General features: G+C 60.1%; 5 protein-coding genes across 5 annotated transcripts; all 5 read left to right on the top strand.

The window, feature by feature from the left end:
- Positions 1 to 195: 195 nt before the first annotated feature.
- Positions 196 to 759, top strand: DQ04_00781100 (putative oligopeptidase B, putative,serine peptidase, clan SC, family S9A-like protein; the record flags this gene model as incomplete). Its single annotated transcript, XM_009309703.1, has 1 exon — positions 196 to 759. One exon carries the CDS (start codon positions 196 to 198, stop codon positions 757 to 759), a length of 564 nt encoding a protein of 187 aa, XP_009307978.1.
- A 37-nt stretch (positions 760 to 796) lies between these two features.
- DQ04_00781090 (oligopeptidase B) lies at positions 797 to 1,759 on the top strand (the record flags this gene model as incomplete). Its single annotated transcript, XM_009309702.1, has 1 exon — positions 797 to 1,759. One exon carries the CDS (start codon positions 797 to 799, stop codon positions 1,757 to 1,759), a length of 963 nt encoding a protein of 320 aa, XP_009307977.1.
- Positions 1,760 to 2,223: 464 nt separating this feature from the next.
- Positions 2,224 to 2,595, top strand: DQ04_00781080 (hypothetical protein; the record flags this gene model as incomplete). The annotated part of the gene is made up of 1 exon (XM_009309701.1): positions 2,224 to 2,595. One exon carries the CDS (start codon positions 2,224 to 2,226, stop codon positions 2,593 to 2,595), a length of 372 nt encoding a protein of 123 aa, XP_009307976.1.
- A 1,013-nt stretch (positions 2,596 to 3,608) lies between these two features.
- On the top strand, positions 3,609 to 15,374 carry DQ04_00781070 (hypothetical protein; the record flags this gene model as incomplete). Its single annotated transcript, XM_009309700.1, has 1 exon — positions 3,609 to 15,374. The coding sequence occupies one exon, from the start codon at positions 3,609 to 3,611 to the stop codon at positions 15,372 to 15,374; it is 11,766 nt and encodes a 3,921-aa protein (XP_009307975.1).
- An 807-nt stretch (positions 15,375 to 16,181) lies between these two features.
- DQ04_00781060 (acyl-CoA binding protein) lies at positions 16,182 to 18,488 on the top strand (the record flags this gene model as incomplete). Its single annotated transcript, XM_009309699.1, has 1 exon — positions 16,182 to 18,488. One exon carries the CDS (start codon positions 16,182 to 16,184, stop codon positions 18,486 to 18,488), a length of 2,307 nt encoding a protein of 768 aa, XP_009307974.1.
- Positions 18,489 to 18,677: the final 189 nt, after the last annotated feature.

The raw sequence follows: 18,677 nt of genomic DNA, 5'->3' as shown, positions 1-18,677 counted from the left end.
CCTGACCACGCTCTGGTGGCGTACTCCGTCGACTACAGCGGCAACGAGGTGTACAGCATCCGCTTCGTGCGGGACGCGGCGGCGGATGTGGTGGAGGGCACGAACGGCGACATTGTGTGGGGACCCAACGCGACGTGCTTCTTCTACACCACGAAGGACGCGGCGCAGCGCGACAACAAGGTGTGGTGCCACATCATGGGCCAACCGCAGTCGGCGGATGTCTGCCTGTACACTGAGGACGACCCGCTCTTCTCCGCCTTCGCATCGAAGTCCGGCGACGGCAATACGCTGCTTATTGGTTCCGCGTCATCGGAGACGACAGAGATACATATGCTCGACCTGCGCAAGGGCAGCAGCCACACCACGCTTGAGACGGTGCGGCCACGCGAGAAGGGCGTGCGCTATGACGTGGAGCTTCATGGCACAGACACGCTGATGATTTTGACGAACAAGGACAATTGCATGAATGGGAAGGTGCTGCTTGCCACGCGGAATGCGCCGGCGGAGTGGAACCGGGTGCTGGTGCCGCACAGCGAGGATGTCTTCATTGAGGGCATCGCCGTGTTTGAGAAGTTTGCCGTGTTCGCTGGCCGCCGCGCAGGGCTGACGCGCATCTGGACGATGCCGCTGGGCCCCGATGGCACCTTCGCCGCCGCCGCTCTGCAGGAAGTGGCCTTTGACGAGCCTGTCTTTGCCGCCACGCCTGAATTCTCGCATATGCAGATGTACAAGACAGACACAGTGCGCATCTCCNTTTGACGAGCCTGTCTTTGCCGCCACGCCTGAATTCTCGCATATGCAGATGTACAAGACAGACACAGTGCGCATCTCCTACTCATCCATGACGACACCCACGACGTGGTTCGACCTCAACGTCGCGGACGGAAGCCGTACGACGGTTAAGGTGCGTGAGGTGGGTGGCGGCTTCAGCTCGAAGCGCTACATCTGTGAGCGCCGCTTCGCCACGGCGCCGGACGGCACGAAGATTCCGCTGTCAATTGTGCGCGACGCGAGCCTTGACCTCAGCAAGCCGCAGCCGACGCTGCTGTACGGCTACGGCTCGTACGGTCTCTGCGTGGAGCCTGGGTTCAGCATCAAGTACCTGCCATACGTGGACCGTGGCATGATTTATGTCATTGCACACATCCGCGGCGGTGGAGAGATGGGCCGGGCGTGGTATGAGGTGGGTGCAAAGTACCTGACGAAGCGCAACACCTTCTCTGACTTCATTGCGAGCGCAGAGTACCTCATCCAGTCCGGCCTTACGACGCCGCAGCAGCTGGCGTGCGAGGGACGCAGTGCGGGCGGGCTGCTGATCGGCGCGGTGCTGAACATGCGGCCTGATCTTTTCCGCGTCGCGCTCGCGGGTGTGCCGTTCGTGGACGTCATGACGACAATGTGCGACCCGAGCATTCCGCTCACCACTGGTGAGTGGGAGGAGTGGGGCAACCCCAACGAGTACAAGTTCTTTGATTACATGAACAGCTACAGCCCAATGGACAATGTGCGAGCGCAGGACTACCCGCACCTGATGATTCAGGCGGGCCTGCACGACCCGCGTGTGGCGTACTGGGAGCCGGCGAAGTGGGCTTCCAAGCTTCGCGCCCTCAAGACGGACAGCAACGAAGTGCTGCTAAAGATGGACCTCGATAGCGGGCACTTCTCAGCGAGCGACCGCTACAAGTACTGGCGCGAAATGGCGATTCAGCAGGCTTTTGTGCTGAAGCACCTTGGTGTGCGCTCACTCCTGCGGAAGTGAAAGAAGAATGGGGGAATGGTGCCCATACAGATACTCATGGGCGGACACAGATACTCACAGGACGTTACATAATGCAAAGGAAAAGGGTATGGATGGGTGCGTGTGTGACGTATGCAATTCTGTAAAGACACATGACGGCAGTTGCGCCGCTGGATGTGTGGAGCGGGGGGTGGGGGGATTGGGCGCAGAAAAAGTGAAGAAAAGCGAAAACCCAGGAGAAGGTTTTGTAACACATGGTGGTTTCACCAATGGGGGCATGCTGTGTATCGTCAGATATGAAGGTGGGTGTTTAGAGAATGGCGTATATGAACCGCCGTTTGTTGTAATTATCAATGCCCATTCATGTATATGTGCATAATCTCCCTCTCTCAATGTATATATATATATATATATATATGAGAGAGGGGCATGTGAGTGTGCTTGTTTATGTGCTCCCTTTGTGCTTCCGTTTCGCCTGTAACAGAATGACGACAAGTGATGCCAAGCCGTGTGGCGACAACATAACTGTGGACCGAGCGGGCGGGCGTCTTTCTGAGATTCGCTGTCTCCCAGCGCAGTCCTTATTTTTGTGTATCATGGAGGTTGAAAGCCGTTGCGGCTGCTGCTGTGATGAAAATGGGCATCTGGGAGGGGGGGCCTTGGAGTTCATCACTGGCCCCATGCCTGCGTGGGGGAGACGATCACACCTACCCCGCCGTGTCTCGAAGCTGCGGGTTGCTGGATGCCGTTGCCTCATCGTGACGAACAGCATAGACAAACGCGCTGCGGTGAGAGCAACATGGGCAAAGCGAAAGGTGAAAATGCAACGGGTGCCCAGAGGGCGTCTGCGTGGCTGACACCTTACATTCTGCAGTCGTGATACCCGCGAGACATCGCTGTCTCTACACACTGTACCGGCGTCATCGGCAGTCGCCACTGCCCAACACGGAGAACAGCCACCAATACACAGACCACAGCAAGGATGGGAGTGTATGTGTCGGTGGCGAAGCGAAATATATCGTGTGTAATGTCAACTGACACAACTACTGCGTGAGTGCGATTGGCGAGGGCCAGTTTTTCTCACATCTTCACGCGCTTTGCGTGGCGGCTGTGGAAGCGGTTAAGAAGGTTATTGTTGCCTCCCTCAACGGCGACTGCCACCAGCAGCCCTTCGGTGATGTGCACCTCCTACTCCCGCTGTGCGAATAATCACTGAAGAAACTCTCCGTTGTCCGCATGCGGAAGGCACACTTCTCGCGACGCCGCGTGGAGATGAAGGCGCAGGTGGCGGGGGGCAACGCCCACTTGTGCGAGGGGGTGGGGGGGGAGAGATGTACGATTCGGTGAGGCGCTACTGCGTGCTGCAACCGCAGCAGCACTAATAGCGGTGATGTGGTGCAAACGACCACTTCCCAGATATATTTCCTGTTGTGGTGGTTTATTCTTCCGGTGGTGAGGGGGCTGCCGCCGTGCGTTTCAAATGAATTCCTTTCCTCCTCTCTTCAAGAATGACGGCAAGTCGCTTTGCTTTATATTTATGTTTTTGTGTCGTTTTGAAAGGTGAGGGTTTTTTTCTTTCTCTGGAGTGGTCGGGAGTTAATTGGTCAGTATGTGGGTGCGTGCAGGGGCCGCACTCGCAGAGACAGGCGCACCGAGAAATTAAACGGCGTGTAAGGGCGCCCTAATTCTGTTTTTCCCTCTTGCCCCGCCTGATGGGGCTGCTGCTAGCGTTGAGAATGCTGATTCGCTTTGCTCTGTAGCTTTGGAAAGAGAGATAGAGAGGGGAGAGAGTGTGTGCCTGTGGGGGTGGGCGTTTGATTTGTTCTTACCGCTCAGCAAACAGGATCTCTCATAGCTAAGTGCGTAGAAAATGTCTATCTTGGATGAGTGTCGGCGGAACTTCAAGACGGAGCTGCGTCGATTCGCGGCGCTGTACGCCGGCACGGCGGATCAGGCCGACATCCACCGGCAACGCGGCAAGCTGCATCAGCTCCTCGCCGATGTGCGCCGCAGCGCAGTTGCTGTGGGATTCACGACCACAGCTGCTGCCGCTGGGGGTCTCGCGGCTGCCCCTTCCCCTGCGTCAAGCATGACTGGTGAGAGCGCGCAACGGAATATCATGAAGGGGACGGCGAAGCGCGTGGCCGCGGCGCGGCGCTTCTCACACGCCGCGTTGACGTCGAGCACGCTTTCCTCCGTGCAGCAGCACACCGCGACGCTGCCACCGCGTAGCTCCATTGCGGCGCTCAGCAGCGAACGACACGACGCCACACCGTCGCCCACCTTGCGCCGCGACCCGCGGCCACTTGACCCGGACGCTGCAGTTGTCTTCGCAGAGGAGTGCGTCACCGCCGCACAGTTTCTATTGGGGAAGGGTCTGTACAGCGAGGCGACGGAGGTGTGCCTCGAGGTTCTGGAGAGGGACGTGCAGCTGACGCTGCGCGAGGCCGCCGCTCATGTGGAGGAGCAGCGACGCGACACTGCTGTGGAGCCGCAGCTGCTGCTGCCGCATTTCGACAGCGACGAACGTCGTACGGCACCACGAGCCGCCGTGCCTGCCGCGCAGGCAAGCACGGAGATTCTGAAGCGAGCTTGGCGAGTGGTGGCACTGTACGATGTGCTGCGGCACACGTGCCACTTCCACGCCGCGCTGCATGAGAGCGAGCGGACGGAGGAGCGGCCCGGCGTGGGGCGACGCGCAGCAGCGGCGCACCTGGAGACAGTGACTGAGCGCCTAATGGCCGTAGCCGCTGTGGACGCGGACGGCAGCTACGACATTCTCTTCAATGGCACCGTGACGGTGTACGAGATGTGCCTCGGTATGCTGCGCCGCGCCGCCGATGGGGCGGAGGATACGCTGCCGCAGATTGTGCGGCATGTGGCGTTGTGTCTGGAGATGTGCGAGACCGCGACACTGAAGCTGGCGACAGTGCGGTACCTTCCATGGCGTCTGCGCTTGTACGACCTTCTCGCCACGTGCTACGAGCAGCGCGGCATGTACGCGGAGGCGCTGCTGGTGGCACAGCGGGCCGCACGGAAGGTGCGTGAGCTTGTCGATCTTGAGCATCTTGACCCTGTGCCGCCGTCACCGGTCTGCCAGGATGTCATGCTGCGCGCATTGGACCATGTGCTGCTCAACGTGATGCGGTACACGTGGTGCGCGAACGGCACGGTGGGCAACGCCACCGGAGGAAGTGGAGGAGGGGCGGGCGATGGTGTGCCACAGTTGAAGCAGTCCCCCTCGCTGACAGCCGCGCAGGCGCCGGGCCAGCAGGAGCCGTCCATGGGCGGGATGCCGCGAAACGGCCTTGACATGATCGACCGTGCGTGGCAGATGCTGCTCAAGGTGGAGCTTCCCAAGCCGAACAAGGCCGCCGCACCTGCGACCACTACNCCGAAGCGTGAAAACAAAGGGAAGGACGCTGCGAAACAGCAGCAACAGCAAGTAGATGCGGTAAATAGGGAAATGGTAGCGGAACGTGTGCAGGGGGCGCTGTTGCGTTTCTTGCTTTCCTTCACAACAGCGCCGTCGCCTCCTCCTGCCGCAACTGCAGGAACAAGAAGTAGCGCTGGGCATCAGTCTCACCAGCAGCAGCAGCAGCAGCAGTACCGCCCCTCGGCTCGCGCATCAGCATCCTGCTCAATAGGGCTTCTCCGTGCGTGGGCCGTTGAGGCGCTGGAGTTCCTCGTGCAGCAGGCTGTGTGCGCGTACGTGGAGGCGAACCCCACCATCACGGCGCAGGGTCCGCCAGAGGAGTTCGCCGAGGCGGACCTAGTGTCCCACTATCAGTTGCTCCAGGAGAAGCGCGCATTGGCCTCCGTGAACGTGGCGAGTGGCCGCAAGAAGAGCGTCGGGTCGCGGCGGCCGAACCGCTCGCAGCCTACCGTGCAGCTCAGCATCTCTGCGACGGAGGACGAGGCGTTTCTGGGGAGCATCAGGCTGGAGGGGCTGCTGCTGGGCCTCGCGCCGGCCAAGGCGCCCGTCCCCGTCGCCTGGGAGGGCGGCGAGACGAGCGTCAGCATTGGCTCGCGCCACGGGGGCGNGATGGGCGAGGAGGGCCTGCTGCTGTTGCTGTTGCTGCACCGCGTGCTGTGTGCTGGGCAGGACCCGAGACTGTACGGCCGCCTCTGCACCTGCACTGTGGCCTGTCTGCAGCAGTGGCGCATCGAAGAGGAGGAGGGAAAACGCGGTAACTTGACGCAGGGCGCCAGCAGCAAGAAAAACACGGCGCAGGTGCCATTGACGTCGTCGTCGCCGACAGCGCAGGTGGCGTCACAGACAATAAAGAAGGCCTCGTACATGCGGCTTCTGGAAACCGTTTGCGTCTCAGTGCACCTGCTGCAGCGGATGCGTCGTGCAGGCGTGGAGGAGACGGTGCGCATCGGTGACCTCGCGGGCATCGCGCAAGAACTGAAGCGACTCGCGGAGCTGTACATCGGCCCCACCGCGGTGTCTGTCACGTGCGGAACTCAGCAGCAACAGCAACAGCAGCAAAGTAAGAAGGAAACTGTGCTGCCTGGTACACACCAGCAGAAGAATCATCAGCAACAGATATCGCCGCCACTGCAACAACGATTAGGAGCAACCATGTCGATTGCCAACAGTTTCGCTGCGGTTTACCAGAAACTTATGGAGGAGAGTGCCAACTTTCTACACCAGCGCGTGCTGGCGTTTGCACCAGTCTCTGCGCAGTCTTATCCAGCCGCAGTGGCAGAAGCCTCGACTACATCCTCCACATTTGGTGGAATTACACAGTGTGAGCAGGATCAGGATTCGGTGGATATGTATCATAGCATTATGTGTGCATGCTTGGAGGCGAAGGCGAACAGTGGTTTGACGGATGCAGCCAGCATCGGCCAACTCGTTCTCGCCTATGCGCGGAATGTCGAGGCGGAGGTGTCGACAAGCAACAGTGATGGTGTGGGCTCTAGCAGCAGGAAGGACGCGACGACACGGTCGTTATCCGGAGCAGCAACAGTAGCAACAGCGGCAGGCCAGGGAACGAACAAGACCCACGCTGGAAGTCTGCAGCGGTCACGTGTGCAGGGCGACACGATGCACGCGCTGCGCAGGACGTGCGATCGAGCCCGCATGGCCCTCTCCGCCATCCAGATGGCACTTGGCTGCCTTGTACAGCAGCGTAGCCATGTGTCAAAGCGGAGCGGTATTGACGGCGCCAAAGCAGGCCCGACGTTCAGTGGCGCTGCGTTGCAAGAAACGACGCTAGAACGGCAACCAACAACAGCATCATCCTCCTCAGCAACCGCAGCAGCAGCAACAACAACAACAACGGGAAGAATAGGGACACAGGAGGACTTTGACCGAGTTCGCCGCGAACAGGAACTGCGTGACACACGTACAGAGCTGACACGGTGGATGGTGGAGCTGCGTTGGCACCATGCCATCCACCGGCAGCACTACGCCACGCTGGAGAAGCACCGCGCGGATGTGAAGCTGCTGACAGAGCGGCAGGCAAACACCAAGGTGTATGGCGCCACCACCGTGAAGGAGACGAATGTGCTGGAGTCGCTTCTGCAGGCGGAACCGGCGGCCCCACGTGGCAACGCGGACGAGATACGGCGGCTCCTAGCGTGGGCGCGCGACGAGGGCGATGATCTGCTGCAGGCCCTCGTGCTTGTGTGTCTCGCGCCACACCAGGCACAGCATAAGGTGCAGCGCGAGATGATGGAGGAGACGTTCCACTTGCTGCAACGCTATGAGAACCGCCGTAGGCCGAGGCAGTCAATGCTGTCCTGCACAAAGCAGCATCAGCAACAGGACAGCGCCTACTCAGCCCTTATGATTTGGTGCTATGCCATCACGGTGTGTGGCAAGTTGGGCTTTACGAATATGACGGAGAGTGCGAAGGATGTCTTGTACGCAGCGTTCGCGAGTAAAAGAAGCAACAACAGTAGCAGCAACGACGGTGGTGGTGGTGGCGGCGATGCGCAAACCATGGATGGGAAGCCGCGGAATGAGAATCCCGCAGATGCTGCAGACACGGCGGGGACTGATAATGCGGAGACGACAGCCTCTCGCAGTTCTCCGCTTGCGGTTCACCCAAACGAGGAGATATTGTCTGTGTCTTCGGCGCTGCAGGTGCGTACACTTGTCTCGGCGCTGCTGTGGATGTCAACGGTGGAGATGCGCCGCTACCCATACCATAAGTTCGACGACGCCAGTCTCATGCCCTTCACTGAGAAGAGTGTGATGCTGGAGGTGCCATTCCAGCAGCGGTACGGACTCGCCCACACGCAGTTGTGGCACATGCGGAGCGCCTACCGCATTCAGTTCGCCATGGAACTCGCTGACCGTGTGCACGACAATGAGCTGATCCTGCAATGCGCCTTTGAGCTCTTCAACGCACTGCTTCCAACCATCTCTGACGAGAATTACTGCTCACTTCTGCTGCAACCGTTTGCTACACTTTGCGGGGCGTTTTTGCAGCAACCGGCGTGTGTATGGAGCAACGCCCATGTGCAGCGGCTGGCCGTCCGCACACTCGATGCGTTGTTCAAGACGCTGTGGAAGATGGACGCTGCCGGCCCTCTTGCGGAGGTCACCTGCGCGGATGCAGCAGGGGCACCCGACGGGGCCACCAGCACACTGGCGGTGATGCCGGCGTCCATTCAGGGGTGGTACGACCTGCTGTTGCGCGTCTTTCTGCATGTATGGGGGCATGTGTACTACAACCCCAATCCGCGGCAGCTTCGTTACCGGCAAAGCGTGCGTCAGGGCGCGAGCGAGGTGCAGCGCGTGCTGTGCACCGACCTGAACGGCGCGGATGGTGCCGCTGCTGCTTCTGGCGGTGGTCTTGGTGGTGCCAACAGCAACACTCCCGCCAATCGCGTGTCGGCGTCGAGGGCGGGTCGTGCAGCAAAGGCCGCCGCAGCGGCGGCGGCAGCAGCAGCAGCAGTGCGTGCGAGCGACGGTGTGGCGTCTGCGTTTCCGGGTGGTGCTTACGCTGTGGCAGACACAATCCTCGATGACTGCGTCCCTATTGAGTACCTCGAGCTGCTGGCCGACATTCTCTTCCTCCTGCCGTGCGGTGCCATCACTGCCTCACGGATGCACACCACGCGGCGTGATAAGTCCCCCGACCGTGCGCAAGCAATACCAACGTCTGCTGGTGGTCTGGTGGGCGTTCCCGCATGGATGCTCGATGTGGCGCGTGCACTGAGCTCCAAGTCGCCGCAGGCGGCATTTGAGCGGCTGCAGCAGGTCGCCGATGACCCTCTCTATGCCAAGGTCGCGGTCTGCATTGTGGAGTATCTCATGCAGCAGGGCGATACGACGACGGCACGGCGCGTGGCGACGGAGGTGCTGCAGACGATTCAGAAGCTTCATGCGGGGGTGCAGGAGTACCAGGACACGGTGATGGAAAACATGACGGCGTGGCTGCAGCGGGAGGGGTACGTTCTGGTGGGCCCCGTGCGACAGAGCAGAAAGACGGTGGTGGAGGAACCCGCTGTTAAGGGCGCGCGGCATAGTAAACGATCGGAAGCAAAGGAAGCAGCAGCAGCAGAAGGAGGGGAAGGGAAGCCGCACGACTTCGCCAGCACCGGTGGGAGGCAGTGGAGCCCCGCGGAGCAGCAGATGCTGCGGCAGCTTACTCGCAGCTTTGCTTGGCTTCGTCGGCGGCGTGCGTTGCGCTGGCTCCGCGGCCGCATCATGCAATTCACCGCGCCGTTTGAGGCGAAGTTGCAGCTTTACCTCGCGACGTGTGCGCAAATGTCGCTGGATCGTCGTCGACGGCAGGCGCAAGAGAGCGAACTGACGAGCGCAGCAGCAGCAGCAGGAGGAGGAGCGGCAGCAAGCCCCGTTGTTGCGCGGAACGGGGCGAAATCCAGGGGGCGTGGAGAGGACGCAGCTGCTGCCGCCGCTGCTGCGAGGGAGGAGCAGCTGGCAGAGGAGAAGGAGGACGAAGAGCGCTTGGCGCAGCACGCTGCGCGTGCGGCAGTGCTTTTCAACCGCTGCGGATTTCCCTCACGTGCATTTGCGGCGGTCTCGCAGGCGGTTGACGGGCTGCGTGTGTTTGTGTGCGAGGAGCCGCCCGACATGACGCTGTCAGATGAGCAAATACTGCAGTGCAGCAGCGGCGGCGGTGGTGGTGGTGGTGGCCATGCAAGCGAGGGCGCGACGCAGCGGCTGGGTGAGAGTCGGCAGTTGTCGGTGGACTCCGTCGTCTCCTCGTGCCGCAACATGGACCAGACGCAGATGATTGCGGTGAGTGACAAGCTGTGCGTGTGGGGCCCGCGTGTACTCCCGCTCGCGCGCGCGCTGTACGAGACGCTGCTGCTGCTGTGGCAAGGCTATTTCGACAACCGCCGCGATGTGGAGTTCCTGCAGCCTGCCGCCGTGAAAGTGGGGCGCAACGTGCTGCTGGAGGAGCAGCTGCACTTCCAGGGCCGTGTGCCATCCCTGCATGCCTACGCCTCGGCGCTGGGGCAGTACGAAGAGGCGCGCCTCATCCACCTCGCAGAGGTGGAGCGCAGGCGGCTCGCGCGGTCGCTGGTTTGGCGCACGCGTGAAGTGGCCGCCGTGGAGCAGTGTGGCCGCGTCCACGTGCAGCTGCAATGGCTGACGGCACTACATGCGCTGCTCGACGAGTACGCCGCCGCGCTGCCGTTACTAGAGCCGCACATTGCGGCAACGGAGCAGGCGGTTACTGTGGCTCAGCAGGAGGAGGAGAAGGCGCAGCGGCGGCTGCATCAGTCGTCAGGGCCGGCGAAGGCGAAAAAAGTCGCGAAGGACGCCACAAACAAGGCAACATGCGGGCCGGACCCCATTCGCATTGACAACGCTGACGCGCCTGTGATGGTGGCGCGGCGGCTGGGTCCCGCACTGCCGGCGGAGAAGATCATAGATAACTTTGTCTTCCTTCTGCAGTACATGCAGTTCAACTGCCAGCTCGCGTCACTTGAGCTTGCTGTGGCGGTGCACAAGCTTACTGGTGGGCTCTTTGCCGCCGCACTGCTGCCCTTCACGCTGAGCCTGCAGCGCACCATTGGCGCGCCGCGGAGCAGCGAACTAGTGGAGGAGTACGCACAGCTGCGCCGCGACGAGCCGATGCACAAGGTCCTCGTGGGAAATGCACGGCGCGTGTGGGAGCAGTACACAACAACGGATGCCTACCGGCGCGCCATGCAGCGACTTGCACGGACACTGATGCCATCGAAGCGTGTCGTTGCGGACGTCACCTCGGCAGCAGCAGCAGCTGTAGCTGCAGTGGGAGGCGGAGGAGGGGGAAAGAGCGGCTCGTTTGTTGAGTTGGACCGTTCTTCGGTTGCGAGCTGCGCGTCAAACTTGGCGCGTCTGACAGGGCGTGGTGGTGACGTTCCACGCGTAACACTGCGTGACGTTACTGCCTGCTTCGAGGCCGCCGCGACAGACCTGCGACAGCGGCGTCTCTTCGGCCCGCTTGCAGAGCAGTTGTACGAGCTCGGCCGCATCCACCTGCTTCACCGTCAGCGTGCGGAGGCGGAGCGCTTCTGGTTGGAGGCAGTTGATGCGGCGCTAGAGGTACCGGAGAGTCTGGAGCGGCCGCCCGACGCGTGGGCGGACTTCGCTGTTGACGCGATTGGCCTTCCGCGCCTGCTACTAGCGGTGCTGTCGCTGAGCTCGCTTGCCATGTACACGTGCCGTGAGCAGCAAGGACGGGCCGTCGACGCCTACCTGCTAGCTGCGGGTCTGCTGGAGCGCTTCTTCATGCAGGGCACCACCAACAACTTCCCGAAAAACCTGCGCGACTTCAGTGGCTTTGTGCTGGAGGATCTCATTGTGCTGCCACACCTCAGCGATTCGCTGCAGACGCTGATGCCGCAGATAGTGCATCACATGCTGTTTCTCGCGTGGGAGCTGCTCAAGTTCAAGTTTCCCTTGTATGCCGCGATGGTCGCCTCACTGACGGAGTACCTAGCGCGCAAACACACGCGCCACATTGCTTTCACTGTTGAGGCACGACTCGTGCAGGCAAGTGCGGCGTCGCAATTTGGGAGCCACAGGGCAGCGATGAAGATACTGCACGATGTCTGCTACGGCGTTCGCATTCCGTCAGGGGCGCTCGACAGCACAACGCTGCGTCTGCGTGCGGCGGTGGAGTGCGGTGAGGCCGTTAAGATGGGAAAAGGCGGAAAACGCGGCGAGGGCGGGCTGGCCTCATCCTCCCGCCAGATAGACGGCCAGGGAGGGGACGCACAACAGACACAACTACAACAGCAGCAGCAGCAGCATGCCATTGACACTCTGTACGACGACAGTGAACTTCCAGTGAGCGCAGGCAATGTGGCGTCCGTGCAGGCCTTCGTGTCTCAGTGTCTCTGCGGGGCCACGGGAGGAGATGCAGCTGCATCCGCGGCGCCGTCGTCTTCGACGTCCACCACTGCGATCAGCGGCCTACACGAGGCGGTGGCCGCTGCGTACGGGTCACGCCTCTCACTGCGAGTGGAGCTCGCTGTGGTGGAATCGCTCGTCGCGCTTGGGTCGAAGGAGGCGGCGTATGTGTGGTGCGCGTTTGCGATGCATCCGCAAGCGGTGCCAGGTGAACGGCGTGGTGTCCGTTCGCGCAGTTTTCAGCGCATGCCACTGCACAGCTTCTCTGCCTCTGCCTCCCTCGAGGCGCTGAATTTGGCGGAGATGATTTTGCAATCGCTGCTTCTGCGGGTGCAGGCGCGGCCTTCTTTGACCACAACTGATGCCGCCGCCACCACCGTCAACAACAGCATCAGCAGCAGCAGTGGCAGCAAGAAGAACCTGGCGCGGGAGAAGAGTGTGTCCCCAGCGTCCTCACCGGAGGATGTGCAAGCGAAACGGAATCGTGAGTTAGAAGAGACGTACGTGTGCTCCACCGCAGAGCTGCTGCTCGCCAAGATATTCACCGCTCGTGGAGAGTGTACCAAGGCGCTGGCGGCCCTTCAGTCACTTATGACGAACTTCAATGAACGCACCGGACCCGGTGCGTTCAGCTGCAGCATTCCCAACGTTCCGTCATACCTGTGGACTGTGACGACGCACACCTTCTGGTGCGATGTGTATGCGCTAATGACGCTGAATCACGTACGACTTCAGGAGTACGGAGCGGCACAGGAAGTGGTGAATGACGCACTTGCACTGTGCGACCAGTGCGGGGATGCGTACAGCGGCCGGGTGTTTTCGCTGTACAACGCCGCCCTTGCTGTGCGCGCGGGGGCCATGCCCAAAGTTGCAGAGACGCTTCAGGCCCTGCAGCGTGTTCGGCAGTCGCTGCGCTGCGACAGCCGCGTCGATATGCTGCATGCATGGACCGTGGTGGCAACTGAGATGCTGCGGCGCCAGTTGCAGGGCGGCAACATGCAGCAGGAGCAGGAGGGCACCTCGTCGGCGGCTGAGCGCATGGAGGAGGCGGTGTCTGCGTTGCGGGCGTATTGCAAGATGCACGGGTTGCGCCCCGACAACGCGACGCTCTTTCGTGCGGAGCAGAAGCCGCGCCCCCTCGTGGCGTGGAGCATTGACGCTGTGTTTCTTCATCGCGCACTGAACATTCTTGCGGAAGAATATATGGCTGCGGGCAAGCTGGAGCTCGCGGAGAAGGTGCTGCAGCAGGCCATTTCGGGACTAGCGCCGCAGTACGACACTGCAGCGCATCCCACGCTGCTCATTGACAGTCGCTTCATGCTGGCGCGCGTGCTGTGTCTCCTCACCCCCGCGCTGCTCGTTGAGCAGCAGAAAGCAGCAGCAATGGATGTGAGTGATGCTGTACAGGCACCAGAGCCGTGCGAAGAGGACGTGCTGGCCGCACTCGACTCGCCACGACAGCAGCCGGTGCGTTTACTGTTGGACGTTGTGCAGCATACTGTGGCCAGCGGTACGCACGACTACAACACTCTGCGACTTGCCCTGCTGTATCTTGCGGTGCTGCTGTTGCGTGCGGGAAGGTCGTTCTACGTGATGGCCGCGACCTGCGCCGTACTGGCGAAGCTTGTGGAGGACATGCGGTTCCATGTCTTTAGCGGGACAAGCGTCTTCTCCCTCTATGGCGAGGAGGCCATCAACCTGGGTGTGGACATGAGCTTTTCTGAGAGCATCATTGCCGTCATTCAGTCCACGCAGCGCGACTTGGGCCACGCCAGAAAGAAGGGCGGCACGGATGCCAGTAACACCGCCACGCCTGTTCCCGGCAGCGTGACGCCCGATTCACGACGCACGCCATCCCGCAATCGTGAAGAGCGAGAGAAGGCGCAGCCGAAGAATATGGTGCCTTTGTCCGTCGTCGTCGCCGCGTTTGCCGCCCTGCACAGGGAAAGTGCTCTTCAGTGCGTGTTTCCACCGCTGGAGTCGTTGGACCTCGAGACGGCGTTACGCCACCTTCGCGCGTATCTGCAGGTGAAAACGGCCCCCCTAAGCTGCTGCTATCTCTGGTACGATGAGGCTACGAGGGAGACGCACATTAAGCAGCAGCAGCAGCAACAACAACACGGACAGGGACAGGGACAGGGACGGCTTGGGGAAAGCACTCGTGGGGGGCGGGGCGCCGTTGCACCAACAGAAATCGCGGGGGCGACGGTGTCGCTGCTACCCCCCATTGTTATAGATGGGCTACCTCATTTGTTTTCCTCCAACACACTTACGCAGCTTGGCGTGCCCAAGGCAAATACGGTGATCTGTCAGTCCTTTGTGCGCGATGCCAATGTGTCGCGCAACAAGGGGCCGAGCAGCTCTTTGACAACTGCTACAATGAGACGTAAAAGTGGCGTGCCGTCGGCGGTCACGTCCATCTCCGCTTTTCCCACCCCAGGGATGCTGACATGCGTCTTGTTTGTGTCGCCGGTTTACGACCCAAGTGTGGTGCAGCCGCCGACACACAACGAAAAGGTGCCTCAGAGCCAGGGCAAAAAATCCCATCGCACGTCTGGAAAAAATACTGCGGCTTCCGAAGCCAAGACTGATACCGACCCGACATCCACTGCCCATCCGTGGGGTGGGACGCAATGCGTGGTGTTTGAGCTTCCCCTTGATGAGGTGCAGACGCTGCAGGCGCAGGCCACGCAGACGCTGCAGCTTATGCGGGGCTCGTCAACATTGGTGACATTAACAACACGAGCAGGAACAGGAGATGCCGCCGGGGGAGAGAGTGAAGTCCCGGTTGGTGTCGCGCTGTCGCAGCAGCTCACTGAGGCGCTGGCAGTCCTGAACACCAAGTTGGCTCCGGCCAGCAGCAGCAAGAAGTTTTCGCGCGCCCCCGCCTCGGTGGAGTTCATGTTCAACAACCCGCTGAATGCGACCACCAACTCCTCCCCCACTCTGCGGCAGAGTACTACTACTGGCGGGATGGATTTAGTGACAGGTGCGGCCGACTTCACTGCAGCGGATGGCGCTGCTGCTGCTGCTGAAGTGCCAGCGGTGGATGAGGCGAAGTCCAAATTGGTCATTGGATTTATAGAGCTGCTTGTTCGGGCGGTTGTGCCTCGCGCCGTGACAGACGACGAACTGATGGAGCGTAGTGTTCAGTCCCTCCTGCCCCGCTGTGCTGTGTCAGTGGAAGTGGTGCGTTTCCTCCAGTCAGTGATTGAGACTGGTGCCGGTGGTGTTTCGCTCTTTCACCCAGGGATTCACGAGTGGTTTGCCCGCGTGGCGGGGTTTGTGGCGGAGCACGTCTAAAGTTTGCTGTGCATGCCACACAGAAGAATACACAGGTAGAGAATTACATCAGGTCGAAGAAATAAATAGTGATGATGATTGCGGTTGCTGGTTGGCGTTCATGTGAGGCGTATGATGTAATATTTACATTTATATTTATACACACACACACACACACACAGAGAGAGAGACGCGGACGCCGAAACGGTTAGAGAGAGGGACAGCGAGGGGGAGAGAAGAGGCTGTCTGCTTTCCACATTATTTTCCCTGCTTTGCATGCGGTGTTATGTAAATGTATGCGGCTGTCTCCTTCTAGGCTGGAGCGAAGGCGGGGTGTGTGCGGGGACAGCGCGTAAGGGACTCTATTGATATGGCCCTCATGTTTACTTTTTCCCTTCTTGTCGCCGCTGCTCCATGGCTGTTGCTTTCGCCTCTCTCTCTCTCTCTCTTTCTCTGTGGTGGGGGGCCGAAGGAAAAGAGAAGACGAGAATTTGGCTCGCGGTGCCAGTGCCCCGTCAGTTCTCGCCGTTTACCATCTGAAAGGCAGTGCCTGCACCACATACGCAGTAGAAAGTGAATAAGAAGGGGAAACGAGTCAAATAGAGACAGACAGGGAGAGAGAGAGAGAGAGAGACACACACACACACACACAACGCTCGGCGAAACCTTATCCAGTCGCATACTTGCTTTCATAGGCAAATAGAGTTTATAGACTGCGGAGGGTGATTAAGGAGATAGCAAGAGAAAAGCAGAGCCCCACTAAGGCAGAAGAAGAAAATAAAAACAAGTCTGCAGGAGTTTGTACCGGTGGTCCGTGATATCAAAGACATGTGGCATCACGCGCGACACAACGGGGAGCCCGTGACGTTCCTCCTGCAGGACTCTGAGGGAGAGGCGGTGGAGGTGGCGGCCTACTTGGATGCCCTCTGCCGCACTATACGCGGGGATGACGATGTCAACGACGTGGCGAGGCAGGTCTATCAACCGCTGATCGTGTACATCAGTCTGCTAGAGGACCCCGACGCCGAGCCCGCAAGTGTTGAGGACGAGATGGAGGCGTTGCCGGATGAGTGGTCGCCGTTTCATCTGGCAATGGTTGCCCAACACGCAGATGCCGTTGAGGCGCTGCTGGTATTCCATCAGCAACACGCAACCACTGTGCTGGAAAACCTTTTGAGCGAAAGCAACAGCAGGACGCCTCTACCAGAGAGGGACACTGATAGCGAGCCAGGTATCACGATGGAGGCTGGTGCCCCAGTGAAGAATGCCGGGTACCAGCAGCAGCAGCAGCAGCAAAAATTCATGGAGTGCCAAGTGCGGCCAGAGCTGGGCGGCACCATCGCCCTTATTGAAGGTGGTGACGCAAACTTTGACGAGAATGCACCGACAGCAAGTGGCCGCATGTCGCCACCGGTAGGCGCGGAGGATATGCCAGACAGCATTGAGTGCGTGACAGGGATGCTGAAGTCCTTCCTGGAGTGCTTGCTGTACGAGAAGGCTAACCAGTGCACTGACGCTGGTAATACGGAAGGCTGCCACCCCTCACCAGGCTTTGCGACGCGTATTGTTGTTGCACATTGCGACGCCCTGACAGAGTATTATACCCGATTCCCCGGTCTGATATTGAAGTACGATGTTTTATATGAAGTATGCGGTGGTAATCTTACCACCCTCTGCGAGATCCTGAAAATGTTTAGTGGGCTGCTGTTGCCTGTTGTTCACGGAAAGCGCATGGTGACCCGCGCAGCTAGTTCGCAAGGTAGCTCGGTAAACACCACGCCGTGGGACACGCCGCACGCTGGCCCTCATTCACGCGGCGGCCACACGCCGCAGCAGCAGCAGCTGCCGCACTCCTACTACCACCATCACTACTTGACACAGGCGCCATTTTTCTTGTCATGTGCGGCGCAGGAGCACCAGAAACTTGCCTTCCTGGTGACGTGGACGAATTATCGTGAGGCAATGTCACTGGAGCGGCAGCCACCCGGATCGGCGCGGCAGAACCGTGAGGCGAACGTTCTAAGCGACTTCCGCGTGTCGCTGTTGAATTTTAGAAAGACGGGCTACATGACACCGCCGGCCTCGTTATGGAGCGGACACCTCTTTGTCCTCTCCCGGCTCATCTCGGGTGACTGCATGCTCGAAAGGTTCATCGACATCGTTGAGGGAGACGATCATGCGCTGTGCTGTGCCAACATGCCTGCCACATTCATTGCGGCGATGGTCGCGGGGGCGGTGGTGTCGGCGTTTCCCAAGACAAGACTGCTGCGGCTGTTGACGCAGAAGGTGGAGACCCTGCTCGTGGATGTCCCGGGTGTGTTCTCGCCGCTGCGTCAGTACGTGCTGTTGCAGCCGGCCAACGATGCCGAGCGCTTCGAGGAGCTGTGGCTCGCCGAGACCCCACTCACGCCCGCGAAGAAATTCAAGTCAAGGGTGGAGATGTTATTTTTCGCGATCGTAGAGACAGTGCTGTTGGGCGCAGAGAAGCTGTGGGCCACGCCTGGTGCCTTTGCCAATGATGGCGAGTGTGCGAAGGTGCAGCACTTTCTGCAAGAGTGGCTCAACATGTGGGGGAAGTTTTTTGTCAGCTTGCGTAGTAGCCGGCAGCTGACTGCGCAGCCGCGGCGGGCCGCGTCGCGCTCCCCTGAAGAAATTGGTGCGACAGCAACGAGCACAACAACAGCAACAACCTCCACCACTCTCGTGGCGGAGGAGCACGAGATTAACGCCCTGGAGCGTGTGTGCAATGCCCTGCCGCTGCGCCTGCAGTACGGTGCACCACCGCTGCCTGCCGTCGGCGCGGTGCTGTACCCAGAGGCTGCAACTACTGATGGATGTGCCCAAGCAGAAGGCGGTCTTGCTCCCAATGTGGAGGCCGACTTTGAGGCTGCTCAACTCGCATTCTCGCTGTTTGCCGCCGAGACGAGCAACGACACAAAGCTCAAGTTCTACGGGCTCTACAAACAGGCAACTGTTGGAGACATTAACGTGTCAAAGCCATGGCTGATGGACACTGTTGGCCGCGCCAAGTGGGAGGCGTGGAACCAACACAAGGGGATGAGCTCCGAAGACGCAAAGAGGGAGTATGTCTCCGAGTATCGCCTGCTCCACGCCTCACGCACAGGGACCAAGTAGCCAGGGCCCCTGCAACAGCGGAAAAAAAGGGAAAAAATAAAACAAAACGGCACTAACACAACACAACCAAAGAAGCAAAACAAAAGAGAACGGAGAAACGTGGACAAGCAACGGTCACCGTGTCAACGCTCAAAAATCAAAACGCCCCTTTAAGGCGAGTGCAGATGTCTTTGGTACGAACGGACAAAG

The sequence above is a fragment of the Trypanosoma grayi genome (genome assembly GCF_000691245.1).
Source record: "Trypanosoma grayi strain ANR4 Tgr_78_V1, whole genome shotgun sequence".
Taxonomy (NCBI): Eukaryota; Euglenozoa; class Kinetoplastea; order Trypanosomatida; family Trypanosomatidae; genus Trypanosoma; species Trypanosoma grayi.
Note: the sequence above shows the minus strand (reverse complement) of the source record. Positions and strands in the feature narration are given on the sequence as shown.